The sequence below is a fragment of the Mobula hypostoma genome, chromosome 27, assembly GCF_963921235.1.
Source record: "Mobula hypostoma chromosome 27, sMobHyp1.1, whole genome shotgun sequence".
Lineage (NCBI taxonomy): Eukaryota > Metazoa > Chordata > Chondrichthyes > Myliobatiformes > Myliobatidae > Mobula > Mobula hypostoma.
In genome coordinates this window covers 32,966,057-32,981,673 of record NC_086123.1, presented here as the reverse complement: position 1 = coordinate 32,981,673, position 15,617 = coordinate 32,966,057, and the positions used below count along the sequence as shown (strand labels likewise).

Sequence of the window (15,617 nt, the reverse complement as noted above, 5' to 3'; positions counted from 1 at the left end):
CACCTATTTTCTATGTTTCTATGTTTCTATATTATAGCCCTGAGAAATCCATTCCGGCAGTAATATCCCTGCTTGCTCGGTTTAGTAACTTTGGTGGCTACAAATTGAATCTTAGTTAGAGTGAACTCTTCCCATTAAATATGCAGGTTCCAATTTATAGATGTTCACCATTCAGACTGATTACTGACTATTTTACTTATCTGGGTGTTAAAATTACTAAGAAGCATAAGGACTTACTTAGCTCAATTTTTTACCGTTAATTATATCAGGTTAAACCAATTTACTAAATGGTCCCCATTGTCTTCATCACTGATTGGCTGAGTCAATGCTATTAAGATGATTATTCTACCTACATTTTTATATCTATTTCAAGCGGTACCAATTTTTATTTCCAAACCCTTTTTTGATACTGTTGATTCTAAAATTTCTTCATATATGTGGCAGAATAAAAATCCTAGACTAAGTAAAAAGTACTTACAGAAGTCCAAAAAGGACGGTGGTTTGGCATCGCCAAATTTAATATTTTATTACTGGGTAATTAATATTTGATATTTAATATTTTGGACATAAGATTTGGATATAATTCCAGGTCCACAATGGGTAAACCTTGAATGTAATTCTGTACAAGGGTTCTCATTGGTTTCCATTTTAGGGACTTCGCTTCCCTTTGTTCTGTCTAAATTAAATAAACAAATGGTTAATCCAATAATTAAATGCACATTACGAATATGGTTTCAATTTTGTAAATTTTTTGGTTTGCACCAATTTATTTTATCAAGCCCTATTATATCTAATTTTTTTTCCAACCCTCTTATGGGGCAAGCCTTTTTGATATGGAAAATGCAGGGTATAATATGTTTTCGTCATTTATTCTTGGATAACTGTTTCATGTCTTTTGAAGAGTTGTCTAATAAATAAATATAATTTGTGCAGGTCCCTTTTTTTTTAGATATTTACATATTAGAAACTTTTTAAATACTACGCTACCTACCTTTCTGACTTCATATCCAACTGATATCGGAAAAAATTTTAGGTTTAAATCCTTATCAGAAGGGTTTAACAGCAATTAGTTATGATATGATTATGAAAATCAGCCAGGTATAGCTGATAAAATTAAGAATGAATGAGAAAGGGAACTTCAACTTCACTTACCTATAGAGAAATGGGAGAAAATTGTTCAATTAGTTAACTTTTTCTCTGTATGTGCTAAACATATGTTGATACAATTTAAGGTAATGCATAGGGCCCACATATCTAAAGGTAAACTAGCTCGTTTTTACTCTCATATAAATCCTGTTTGTGACAGATGTCATTCTGAGGTGGCTTCTTTGACATATGTTCTGGTCTTGCCCTCTTATGAAAAAAATTTGGAAAGACATTTTTGATATTATTTCAATGTATTGATTACAACCTCATCCTATTACCGACATTTTTGGTTTACCAATGATGGAACATAGTTATTTATCCTTTTCAGCCCGTCGGATGATTGCATTTGTTACAAAATGGCTAGAAGATCCATTTTATTGAATTGGAAAGAGATCAATCCACCTACTACATTTCAGTGGTTTTCCCAAACTATATCTTGTTTAAATTTAGAAAAAATCAAAAGTATCACTTTTGATCCTTCGGTTAAATTTGAAGACTCGGAGGCCACTTATTCAACACTTTCATATGATGTAGCTTGACCTTTTCCGAATCCTTTTTATTGACCTAAAATATATGGACAGAGGAGCGGTGTTAATGAGATTAATGATTGTATTCGATCTAATATAATAGCTTAGTTTTGTTTAGTTCAGGATTTGTTTCAGAGTTTTTATTTTGGGTTTTTTTTTCCCCTTGATATTTTTTCATTTTTCTTTTTATCATGTTTAATTATATTAAGAGCTTGGGAGGTCTAATATACTTGTATTATCTGTAGTTTTTACTTGCATATGTCAGTTACCAATAATGTAATCCCAATCTCTTTGGATTAGTACTGTTGCTATGTTTATGAATTTGAAAATTAATAAAAAGATTAAAAAAATAAAGGAAGCCTTCTCGAACACACCTCACAAACTCTACCCCATCTAAACCGCTTGCTCTGGGGAGATGCCAATCGGTATTTGGGAAATTAAAATCTCCCACCACAACATCCCTGCTATTATTACACCTTTCCAGAATCTGTCTCCCTATCTGCTCCTCGATGTCTCTGTTACTATTGGGTGGTCTATATTAAAAAAAAACACCCAGCAGAGTTACTTACCCCTTCCTGTTTCTATCTTCCACCCACAGACACTCAGTAGACAACCCTTCCATGGCTTCCTCTTTTTCTGCAGCCATGACACTCTGATCAGCAGTGCCACGCCCCCACCTCTTTTGCCTCCCTCCCTATCCTTTCTGAAACATCTAAAGCCTGGCACTCAAGTAACCTTTTCTGCCCCTGAGCCATCCAATTCTCTGTAATGGCCACCACATCATAGCTCCAAGTAGTGATCCACGCTCTAAGCTCATCCGCTTTGTTCTTGCATTAAATGCACTGATTTTCTACCTCTGCTGTCCTTTCGGGCACTTACTTTGTAATTGTAACCTTCTGGGTGAAAAGGCTTTTCCTCATCACTCTTGACTTCCCCTGATGTGAACACGTTTAAAGTAGTCGGAAGCCGAATGCAAGTATATATCCCCTATGGAAGTGCTGGAGATGCAGACTCCAAAAAGCTGAATTGGAGTAGGTAAAATGCCCAAACTCAAATCATGAGAAAGATTTTAACTTCCTGGGGTATCCATAGCTGATAAATCAGAATCACGTTGCATTATCACTGACGTAAGTTGTGAAATGTGTTGTTTTGTGGCAGCAAAAAAATGCTCTATATTACTATAAGAAATATAAAAGAGCAAGAAACCTGATGATGGAGTATTCCTAGAGCATTGAGTGTGCATCTTCAGGCTTCTGTACCCTGATTGTAGAAAAGAAGTCCTGGATGATGTTCTGTAATGATGGTTGTCAACTTGAGGCACAACCTTTTGAAGACTTCCCTGATGGTGCGGAGGCTAATGGAGCTGGCTGAGGCCACAACACTTTTCGAGCTTTTCCCAATCCTGTTCATCCTCTGGAGCCTCCATGCTAGGCAGTGATGTGCTCCCCATGGTGCATCTGTCGAAATTTGCTGGAGTCTTTGGTAACATACTAAATCTCAAACTCCTAATGAAGTCTAGGTGCTGCCATGCCTTTTTTTATGATTGCATCTATATACTACTAACACTCTCATGCTCTGTTTGTCTGTTTGTGACCTCTAATTAGCACGAACGGTGCATTTACAGTGGCCCTTTTTTTGGATAAATCGAATTAAAATGTGCTAACTTACAGAATGCAGGCAAAGTTCAGGGTTATATATTCATTTAAAATTGCTCATTCACCAAAAATCAAGCTGGCTTTCACCCGAGACCTGATCAGCCATCATGGAAATCAGGATGCAACAGCCCGACACGTGCACACGGCCAGCCTCAGCAGCGACACCTACCAGAGCAAAAGGGCAGGGCAGCTCTATTTTGCAGGGTCACATTCTGCTAATCACCATCAGCGTGTACAGGATTGGGACAGATCTAACTGCCACCCATCAATAAGAGATAATTAAATCTTACTGTAATGACATACTTCGAGACACCTGTAAAACCCCTTGCTGCAGTCAAAGGACAGCGGTGACTATATCATGTCCATTTAGGAGAGCACCACCACATCATCAAGAAAATCAGCATTCTTTGGTGTTAGTGCTTCGTATCTTCTATCCAGCATTAGGGTTAAAAAAATTAGCCTAATTATGCTGCGTGGAAAGGGAAGGGAGACATTATGGTCAAGAGATGGTGCCAAAAGTCATCGGGAAGCGGCAAGGAGAGGGAGAGAACAAGAATCAGATGAGGCCAGGGCCACACGACTCCAGGATCAAAGAGTCAGGACTAAAAAAGATGAGAGAAGAGACAGAGGAGGAGAGGCATGCACATGTCCAGGATCAGAGACAAACAACAAACAGCAGAAGAGCTGAAGAGACGGGGGATGAAAGGGCTGCATGTCTCCAGAATGACAAAAACAAGCACAGAAGGAGGAGAGAGGAAGAGACAAAGGAGCTGAGAAATGCACGTCTCCAGGATGAGAGACAAAGAACAAACAGCTGAAGAGATGGGATGAAAGGACTGCACGTCTCCAGAATGACAACGAGAGGCACGAGGGTGGCTGATAAACCAGAAATGATGCTATCAAAAGTGTTCTTCGTTAAACAAGGAGCTATATTTGCTTTGCTACATGTCGTTCTTCTTTAATAAACTGAGGTTTTCTACTTCAGTTTCCAAAACAAAGCAATACCAATAGTATTCAGGAAAATATAATTTTCATTCTGGCCACATCAGACTGCACTACCCTTCTCTCAAAGGGTGCCCTAACGGGTCACCCCGTTGTCTAGTGCTGTATAATTAGGTTGGTTCCAGGGGAGATCTTCTGAGAAGTTGATACCCAAAAATTTTAAACTGTTGTCGAAATAATTTACTTTAAATCTGTGCCCCTGTGTTTTGTCCCTTGTGCTGAGAGATGGATTTTTTTTTTTGCTGCTCAATTTAAATATTTTATTTTTCCTTTGGCATTGAAGGACCCATTTTTGCCCATTGAGTCAATGCAGGTTCACTTAGCAATCCCATTTTCCCTGTAATTTATTCCTTACATGCTCCCATCAGCTCCCCTCAGATTTTACCACTCATCTGTTTACAGGGACGAACTAAACCACCAGTTAGCATGTCTTTGTGATATGCAAAGAAACATGTCACAAAGGAAACAGCTCAGAGGAAAACTAAACTTCGTATAGCACCGGAGATCAGGAATACACCTGAGTCACTGGAGCTGATGGGCAGCCATTTCCTAGTTGAGCCACTGACCCTCAACCAAATATTCCTTCAGCTGCCTTTGTTTCAAAGTAAATATTACCAGTTTATCCTTGCTAAAACTTTCTCGGTATGTCTGCAGAGTTGTCACATCTGTGCTCAAGCTCACCATCTGTAATGTGCCTATAGAATTAAACTATTTCTGCTTGCAATAAAAAACTGGAGAAATTTAAGCAAAGGTTTTGGCCTGAAACGTCAACTATGCTCTTTTTCCATAGATGCTGCCTGGACTGCTGAGTTCCTCCAGCATTTTAGAAACATAGAAAACCTACAGCACAATATAGGCCCTTTGGCCCACAGAGCTGTGCCGAACATGTCCTTACCTTAGAACTACCTCGGCTTACCCATAGCCCTCTATTTTTCTAAGCTCCATGTAGCTCTTTGTATGTGTTGCTTGGGTTTCCAGCATCTGCAGGTTTATTTTTGCTTGTGATTGGGGAGATTTAATTTGCCTTCAACTATGTTGAATTAGTTTCAGTCTTTTGCAATTTGATTTTTGATTTTTTGTTTACCTGTTCACAGAAAAACATTCCTGTCCGCTCCCAGGCTGACTTAAAGAGACTTCCACTAGACATCAGCCGCAGTCCATCAGAGGAGGTGAGTAGTGGAGAAGTTTGTGAGTGGTTACCAAGCAATCAACAGAATAAGTGAGTCAAGATTGTGAATTATAGTATCGTAATAGGTGAGTTAGTTGAGACATTTCCATTCTGTTATAAACACATTGAGGTGGTCATTTTTATACCTGTGCATTAATTTAGAAACCTCAAGCTTATGGACTTTGTTTCCTGTCCGTAAATAATGTAGTTATTGTTGAACTGCTGAACCTTGGTAAAAGTGATGATTCCACTGTGGTGTTGGGTAGGAAATGTCGGGGTCGTAATTGTGATGTCTGGCTGAGTCACTTGGTGGTGATTGCATTTGCACATCATTAGTGATCTTGCCCTGGTGGACACTGGAGGTAAACACAAGGGGAGACATGATAGTGTAGCAGACAACAACGGTATTACAGCACCAGCGTCTCTGATTCAGAGAGATGTACAAGATAGTGGGTTAATTGTCCACATGGGTGGCACAGAGGAGAGCTTGTTACTGTGTTCACTATCAAAATAAAAGAAATAAAATTTAATTAGAATAACAATTTGTGAATGTGTTGAGACTTCTCATCTTTGCACCATTTCACATTTTGAGAAAAATGAAATTCACAAACATATCTAGACTGTGCAGGCGCGTGACGTAGAGCGCCAAAGGTTTAAAAAGAGGAATTTTCAACGGTCTTTTTTTAAATCGGAGCAAGAGGCTGAGAGTGAAGGAGTAAAAGAATCTCAGAGAGAAGTCTTTATTTTTTTACACTGCTCGGGGAAAAGAGGCTGGACTGCGCAGGCGCGTGACGTAGAGCGCCAAAGTTTAAAAAAAAAAGACTGCCATAACAGCGGGCAGCGGAGTGAGAGGGAGCAGAGTGGGACGGCTTTGGCTCAGCAGGCTTCGGCGTGAACAGGCAGAGGTGAAGGTAGGTTCCGCTAAGTTTTGTTTTGTTTGTTTAGAGTAGAGAGAATGGCAGGCAGGATGTTGGAATGCTCCTCTTGCAGGATGTGGGAAGTCAGGGAGACCTCCTGTGTCCCTGACAACAACACCTGCAAGAAGTACATCCAGCTGCAGCTCCTAACAAACCGTGTTATGGAACTGGAGCAGGAGCTGGATGACCTCCGGATCATTCGGGAGAATGGGGAGATTATAGATAGTAGCTTCAGGGAGGTAGATACACCAAAAAACCAGAGGACATGGGTTAAGGGTGAAGGGGGGAAAGTTTAAAGGGAATATTGTGGGGGGGGGTGCTTCTTCACACAGAGAGTAGTGGGAGTGTGGAATGAGCTGCCAGATGAAGTGGTAAATGCCAGCTCACTTTTAACGTTTAAGAAAAACTTGGACAGGTACATGGATGAGAGGTGTATGGAGAGATACGGTCCAGGTGCAGGTCAGTGAGACTAGGCAGAAAAATGGTTTGGCATAGCCAAGAAGGGCCAAAAGGCCTGTTTCTGTGTTGTATTGTTCTGTGGTTCTATCCAAGTAGAACAAAACTTTATTGATCTTCCTGCTCATCTTCTGAGGCAATATCTAAGGTAAAGTATTTATTTAAATTCTCTGTAGAGTCGCGCTTCTTCGAGTAGCCAGCGGCCACGATCACCACCACTGGCTGATATCATCAAAAATGCCCCAAGCCATCCACCTTCAGTAAAGTCCCAAGCTTCAATACGAGCGTCTAGATCTGCAAGCAAAGCTGTGGCTACTCACACCAATGTTACTGTTAAGAAAGCAGTCACCAATGCAGGAAGATCACAGCAACAACTGACAGCATCTGCAAAACAAACCCCTATATCTCCAAGGAACGGAGCGCAGCCATCTACTTCTGTCAGGAATGTTTCCCCTATCTCTGTTAAGAGCCAACAGGTGAAAGGAACAAAGACCTTGGGACACAAAAAGGAGACACTGAGTAGGACTATGCAGGTATTTACAATAATTTTGTGTAAAATGAATTGTCAAATGCAGGAGAAGCAGCTTTAACAAAATATAATTATCACCAAAATGACTAATTTAGCTGCTTCATGATTGGCTCTTAATTTGGAATATAGTGTATCACACAGACGTGTTAGCAAATAGACATTTTCCTACAACACACATCAAAGTTGCTGGTGAACGTCTCTATTGGGGTAAAGCACAAACTTTTAAATATTGTACTTTTTTTTAATGTGCTTTCAGAATTAAGTTGGCACTGTTTTTTGTCTTGTATTGCATAAGGATCTGGATAACTTTATTCTGGGTCCTGTATTTGGCTACTAAGGTAGGTTCGTATCCTGCTTTCAAGCACGAAGGAGGTCCTCAAATCTAACGTAAAAGCACTTAACTGATTATCAAATGTATTTTTTTGCAGTTGACAGTAGTTCTTGACATTGCATTTTTTAATAATTGGTACCTAGAAGAGAGGCAAGATGTTTCCTCTAAAAAGTGAGGGTAGAGCCTTGGGAGGAGATCCCAGAGATAACTTGGCCACCCCGGTCTTAAGCAGGTGCTTGCTGTTATTTACTCTGCTTCTGTGTTCAATGATGAGACTTACAAAAGAGGAAGAAAGAAAGAGAATTTTTACAGTCTTATAACTTTGTTCAGAACTCTCCACAAAAGCTTCCCCATTTGCAAAACAAAACTCTCTTTTAAACTAGATCATTGATAGTTGCCAGGAGATTTTTTTTTACTTACAGAGCTGCATAGTGGCAAAATAGAGCCATTGGCTCAGGAATAAAGCAACTTGCTTTTAGCCACATGGCGTTTGCAAGTTCTCCTCGTGACCATATGGTCACTTTTCCTACTGTCTCCCAAAGACGTACAGATTGGTAAGTTAATTGTCCCAGCTGTGTGATTGGTAGAACATGGGAGAAATTGGGTAAAGATTGAGGAAGAATTAAGCGGGATGAGCGTAGATTATAAATGGTGCTTGATCATTGGTGCAGGCTTAGTGGCCTGGATTCTTGCCATTTCACTGTAGAAACGATTCCAGGATATTCTTATGAAGTGTTTTTCTCTCCAACAGTCTGTGGGAACAAGAAAAAGGAATACAGTGATAGAAAGTAGTGAGGAGGAGGAGGAGGAGGAGAAGGATGAGGACGAGGAAGAAGAAAAAGAACAGGAAGAAAGGAAGACAAAGACAATACCCAAAGTTTCTGAATCAAAGCGTTTGAAGAAAGATGTGACAGATGTTGTGGAGGTAACATAAGTATAAACACTGTTTTATATGGAGTCCATCATTAGCCTCTATTATATACTCCCCCTTTAGTCCTCTCATCTGTCCCCTTTGCCATTTATTATTTGATATTCTTTGAAATGATCTGCTAATTTGGCCCCAGTCTCTGGCTTTTGTGTATTTTAAACATGCCTTCCTAAAGATGTTAACTTTTGTGATCATGATGCCGTGGTGTTGAATATCACGCTGTGTCTTGCCTGGAAATTATACTCAAATGAGTCTAAAGGATCGATTTGTCGGTTGAACCTTGCACTGTCCTCAAGTCTGCACGTGAATATCAGCTGAAGTAATATGCTGGACAACACCAAATGATAGAAAGAAGTGACATAGGGCTGGAAAGTGTTGAATCATTGTGGATAGAACTAAGGAACTGCAAGGGTAAAAAGACCCTGTTGGGAGTTGTATACAGGCCCCCAAATAGTAGTAAGGATGTGGTCCACAAATTACAACAGGAGGTAGAAAATGCATGCCAAAAGTGCAATGTTGGTGTAGTCATGGGGGATTTCAGTGTGCAGGTAGATTGGGAAAATCAGGTTGCTTCTGGAACCTGAAACAGACTTTCTAGAATGCCTATAAGATAGCTTTTTGGATCAGCTATTTTGGATTGGATGTTGTGCAATGAACTGGAATTGATTAGAGAGTGTAAGGCAGAAGAACTCTTCGGGGAAGTGATCATAATATGATGGAGTTCACCCTGAAAATTGAGAAGGAGAAGCTAAACTTAGATGTATCAGTATTACAGTGGACTAAAGGGAATTACAGAGGCATAAGAGAGGAGTTGGCCAGAATTGTTTGGAAAAAGACACTGGCAGGGATGACGGCAGACCAGCAATGGTTGGAATTTCTGGCAGCAATTCAGAAGGCACAGGATATATACATCCCAAAGAGGAAGAAGTATTCTAAAGGCAAGATGACACAACCATGGCTAGCAAGAGAAGTCCAAGTCAAATAAAAGCCAAAGAGACGGCATATAATAGAGCAAAAATTAGGATTGGGAAGCCTTAAAACTAACAGAAGGAAACTAAAAATAGTAAGTAAAAATGGAATATGAAAGTAAGCTAGCCAATAATATTAAAGAAGGTGCTAAAAGTTTCTCAGATACTTAGTGTAAAAGAGTGGCAAGAGTGGATATCGGACCAGTGGAAAGGCAGTAACGGGGATATGGAAATGCTGAACCAACTGAATAAGTATTTTGCATCAGTCTTCACTGTGGAAGACACTAGCAGTATGCCGGAAGTTTGAGAGGGTCAGTGGGCAGAAGTGTGTGAAGTTGCCATTACTAGGGAGAAGGTTCTTGGGAAACTGAAAGGTCTAAAGTTTGCTGAGTCACTTGGACCAGATGTTGTACACCCCAGAATTCTGGAAGAGGTGGCTGAAGAGGTTAGGGAGGCATTACTAATGATCTTTCAAGAATCACTAGATTCTGGAATGGTTCTGGAAGACTGGAAAATTGCAAATATCACCCCACTCTTCAAGAGGGAGGGAGGCAGAAGAAAGGAAATTATAGACCAGTTAGTCTGACGAGTGGTTGAGGAGATGTTGGAGTTGATTGTTAAGGATGTGGTTTTGGGGTACTTGGAGGCGCATGATAAAATAAGCCATAGTCAGCATGGTTTCCTTGAGGGAAAATCTTGTCTGACAAATCTGTTGGAATTCTTTAAAGAAATAACAAGCAGGATAACTGAAGGAGAATTGGTGAATGTCATGTAGATAGCCATTGACAAATGCCACACATGAGACTGCTTAACAAGTTACGAGGCCATGGTTTACAAGAAAGATTCTAGCATGGATAAAGCAATGGCTGATTGGCAGGAGGCATAGTGTGGGAATAAAGGGAACCTTTTCTGACTAGCTGCCAGTAACTAGTGGTGTTCCACAGGGGGTCTGTGTTGGGACCGATTCTTTTTTGCGTTATATATCAGAGATTTGGATGATGGAATTGGCTTTATTGCAAAATTTGCCGATGATACGAAGATTAGTGGATGGGCAGTTAGTTTTGAGAAAGTAGAGAGGCTACAGAAGGACTTGGACAGATTAGGAGAATGAGCTATGAAATGGCAGATGGAATTCGGTGTTGGGATATTTATGGTCATGCACTTTGATAGAAGAAATGAAATGGTAGACTGTTTTCCAAATAGAGAGAAAATACCAAAACCTGAGGCACAAATGGACTTGGGTGTTCTTTTGCAGGATTCTCTAAAAGTTAATTTGCTGGTTGAATCTGTAGTGAGGAAGGCAAATGCAATGTTAGTATTCATTTGAAGAGGACTAGAATATAAAAGCAAGGATATAATGTTGAGACTTTATAAAGCACTGGTTAGGCCTCACTTGGAGTATTGTGAGCAATTTTGGACCTCATTGGAAAGGATGTGCTGAAACTGGAGAGGGTTCAAAGGAAGTTCACAAAAGTCATTCCAGGATTGAACGGCATATCATATAAAGAGCGTTTGATGGCTCTGGGTGCATTCACTGGAACTCCAAGGACCTAATTGAAAGTTATCGAATGTTGAAAGGTCTTGAAAGAGTGGATGTGGAGAGGATGTTTCCTATAGAGGGAGAGTCTAAAAACCAGAGGAGACAGTCTCAGAATAGAGGGGCGTACTTTTATAACAGAGGTGAAAAATTTCTTTAGCAAGAGAGTGGTGATCTGTGGAATTTGTTGCCACGGTCTTTATGTATATTGAAGGCAGAGGTTGATAGATTCTTGATTGGTCATGGCATTGAGGGATATGGGGTGAAGACAGGAGATTGGGGCTGAGAGGAAAAATGGATCAGCTGTGATGAAATGACTGAGTGGACTTGATGGACCAGATGGCCTAATAATGCTCTGTCTTGTGGTCTTATGGTATTATTTTCTCAAGAACACTTAAATCCATTCTGGACCAGCTGTTACCCATAGGGGTTGAACCTGGCAACTTCCTGCTTTATGTCGAGCTATTTTATCTTACCACACGAGCCAACAGTAGAACTGTTTTGAGCACTTTTCCATTGTGTTGTGCAGTGGTTGTGTTTTCCCCTTGCCTAAACCTTTAGAAATTTTTAAAAAACACTTGAAAATGCAGTTGTCAGGTCTGAAAAACTCTTGAGTAACTCTGAGGACAGAAGTAAGAAATGTGCAAGATATTTTTATCCAATAGTTCCTCCTTCATATTAAGAGCACCAGGCATCATGAAATTTAGGGGATTTTCTTTTAAATGCCTTTTTCACTTGAATTAGACGTGAAGGCTTCCTTTTTTTTTGTAATTTATTTTTTATTTAAGTTCATCATCATTCAAAACTTTCCATAAGATGTATTTCAGATACTGTACATATATATCATATATTTATATTTGAAACAAATCTCCACATAATATTTATCTGAGGTATACACTTATAGAAAGGAGAGGAAAAAAAAACAATCAAAAGAAGAAAACTATGTACAAAATAGGGAGTGATCTTTTTTTTTACAACATATTCATTGACTTGTGAGAATTAAATCAGGCCTATGAGGTGTTCTGTAGTTAAACCATTTTTTCCCAGTATGAATCAAATTGTTCCAACTTACGATTAACAGTTGCTGTTATCTTCTCCATTTTGTAAATGTGCATTGTAATTTCCATCCATACATTTAAAGTTGGGCTGTCCTGTGATAACCATTTCCTGGTAAAGGTCTTTTGACCAACCACCAGCAGTATATTCATTAAATATTTATCTCTTTTCAACCATTCTTGAAGTATATACCCAAAATTTTATGGTCTTACTTTCTAAGGGTATTTCACATTTAAAGTTGTCTTGTAGGGCATTGTGTATCCCACTCCAATAGTCTTTGGTAACGGGGCATTTGATGTGAAGGTTTCTTTTCCAGGAGTTTCCTTAAGGGTGTCTCTTTGAAGCCTCAACCACCATCTTTCTTTCCCACCTTCATTTCTTCTCTTAGAACCAATATAATGCAAAAACATGCTTCTGCTTAGTTGTCAATGCGAAAGGTAATCATTTTTCTCTTCTTTGTAAATTTAAAACTAAAGCTTTGTATTTCCTGAATGAGTATCTTGGTGTTTTGTTAGATTTCGGATAGTGGAGGAGAGGTGGATGAAGAGGAGCAGGCTAACGCTCTGAAAGGTGAGGATCGGGTTTTGCACTTCTCCAGAGCATGGGATGGTGTATTGAAATGTCCTTGAATGCTCCACCATTCTGATTTGTGTAACCTGTTTTGCCATTGTGGACCCAATGAATCAAATGAACACTGTTAATTTTTATGATTCACAGCTAGTAAGTTAACAATCTGGGCATTGCAGGAAATACCAGGTCATACTCAGAGCTTCAACTTGTTTTAAAAGATTCTAATTTTTTCCCCAGTGTCATTTAAAACATCTTTCCATCAGTATATTGGGTAATCCACATTATCTTATTTAAATATTTCGTCCTTCTTGTGTGCAGACCGGGGACTTCTAGTAGAAGTAAAGGTGAATAAGGAATGGTACACGGGACGAGTCACTGCTGTAGCAGCAAGCAAAAAGTCAGTGCGATGGAAAGTCAAGTTTGACTATGTCCCAACTGCATCTACTCCTAGAGACCGATGGTGAGAAAATAGTGCTTTTTTTTAACCTCCTCCGTCCCTGCTCTACAATGTAAAGTGTCTGTATTAATGCTGTAACTTTAAATGTATGTATGATTTATAATTGTGACAGTAAAATGTGGTATTTTCCAGATGATAGAATTTTGTTTTAATCTATTACCTTGCATCTAAATATTGCTTCATCAACACTTGCGTTAAACAAAAAACTTTCTCCTTCAATGTTATTTAAGAATATGCCCGTGGCTATAAAGACACAATGACCACATGAATACAAAATTTGCAAAGGTACATAGAATATAGTTGTGTTAACTGGCTGCTCCCGTAGTAGAATACAATGGTGTTCCAAGAATGTATTGGGTAATCCACATTCTATTATTTTAAATGTTAATAGCATGAACTTGTACTGTTTTTCTCTCCACAGATGCTGTCTGACCGCTGAGTGTTTCCAGCATTTTCTGTTAACCTCAGATGTCTAGCATCTGCAGTTTTTTATGCTTCCATTAAATAGAAAGAACACTGTTTCATAATTTGCAGGGTAAAAACAAATTTTAAGGGAAGCATACTGGTAAAATGACTTGTTGGATGTTAAATAAAAATATTAGCAGCATCTGTGAATGTGTATTTGGTAGGAAAAAATAATTATGTGAATATTTTACCATCGGGCTATAAAAAAAATAACAGGGATGTGACATAATTTGTGACAGAGATGTCACAGGCACTTTCTCCAAGGCCACCTGCTCTTTCCAGAGCATAATCGAAAACCCAATAAACAAATGCTGTCTGAACAGCAAATTTCTTATTTTAAGATCATTGCAGAGCTACTCCACCTGCATTCCTTGTCTGTTCGTCCTTCCAATTTTGAAATAAGACTGCCCTCTCACTTCATAATAAAGTAAATTTGTAGACTCATGCTTGAAAGCAAATATTTGTGCTCATTTTCCTCTCTCCAACTCCTCCACGTTTTGCTTCATTTCTCAACCCTTAAAGTGAATATCAAATACTCATTATCCACTTACAATTATTTTGTAAATCGAGATATTTAACTTGCAAAATATAACTAGTGCAGTGGCACTAAAAGGTCTTATTCCAAATCTCATATTAGGTTCTTTACCCACTTTGTGGTTATCCTCCTCAATTTGTTGCTTTGCTTTTATATGCTTATATCACTGTCATCATCTTCCTGAATGATTCTATTACTTCTGTTGTGCTGTTTATTTTCAAGCACAGAAAAATGTCCCATTTTGATCCTGACTATATAGAAATCTGTGGAACCAGCTTTCTGATTTTTTTTAAAAAATACCATCTAGCTGTTCTGAAATCAGACAAAGAAAGTTTTTAAAGTTTTCTAGCAAACTTTGCCTTGTTGGATTTTTCCTACAGGTCTGCACCTTAGAGCTATTACATTTACCTTTAGTGGTAAAAAAAAACTGTTGGACAGGTTGAACAAGTGCACCAGCATCTGTGGAGGCAAAGGCATGGTCTACATTTTGGTACCTAGTGCAGTGTCTCATCCAGATACATCAACCATCAGAGGCTAGTCAACCTCCATACCCTCTGGAGGCAGAGGTGGTTGAGTTATTTCACAAGTTTGTATTTTGTTCTAGATTCCAGCATCTGCAGTCTCTTCCTGTTTCCAGACCTTTTCTTCTGTATTTTGTGCCACTCTAATCGGGAGTTCCCAACCCAGGGCCATGGGCCCTTTGCTTAATGGTATTGGTCTATGGGATAAAAATGGTTGGGAATCCCTGCTATTAACAATCAAGTAGGTAATTTAATCTACACCTTACCACTTTAGCAACGGGGTCCTTGTCTTTTGTCTTGTACATGGCACTTAGAACTAATCTGATTTCTCACTTTCCTAGTTCTGTTCAGCGTTCTTTGACGGTTTCTCTTTCCACAGATGACTGTCTTCTGTGTCAAATAGCCATTCCTATAATATATCATGTGATCAGATGTTGATTTAGTTGGCTGCTATTGTGTTTTCCGGCAGGGTGGAGAAAGGATGTATGGATGTGAGGCTGATGAAGCCACCGTCTCCTGAGTACCAGACACCTGACACACTGGGTGGAGAGGAAGACATATCGCTGGAAACAGGGTCAATTTCGGACAGTACCAGGATGGAGCCAGACACTACACAACCAACCACTAGCAAAGAGACAGTGGAAGCACTTGTGCTCAGCTTCAGGTAAAGGAGCTTCCAACTCAGATCAAGGGAAATGTGCAAGTGTAACCATAAACAATGTGTTTAAGTTTAAACATGCTCTCTTTGTGATAAATTTGTGCAGTGGTTGTCCAATTGTTCCTCTCAGGAATAGGGAATAATTTGCTTTGCAATATTCACTCACCTTAGGCAATGATTTATATTTGATG

At 39.3% G+C, this 15,617-nt stretch overlaps 1 protein-coding gene across 1 annotated transcript in view; it reads left to right on the top strand.

Moving 5' to 3' along the window:
- Nucleotides 1-15,617, top strand: part of morc2 (MORC family CW-type zinc finger 2) — a 104,426-nt gene that overhangs the window by 81,087 nt on the left and 7,722 nt on the right. Inside the window, exons 18-23 of the mRNA XM_063034173.1 lie at nucleotides 5,425-5,499; nucleotides 7,048-7,404; nucleotides 8,483-8,656; nucleotides 12,736-12,790; nucleotides 13,109-13,250; nucleotides 15,238-15,432. Of these exons, the coding sequence (XP_062890243.1) occupies nucleotides 5,425-5,499; nucleotides 7,048-7,404; nucleotides 8,483-8,656; nucleotides 12,736-12,790; nucleotides 13,109-13,250; nucleotides 15,238-15,432 (998 nt within the window). The remainder of the gene's footprint in view (nucleotides 1-5,424; nucleotides 5,500-7,047; nucleotides 7,405-8,482; nucleotides 8,657-12,735; nucleotides 12,791-13,108; nucleotides 13,251-15,237; nucleotides 15,433-15,617) is intronic.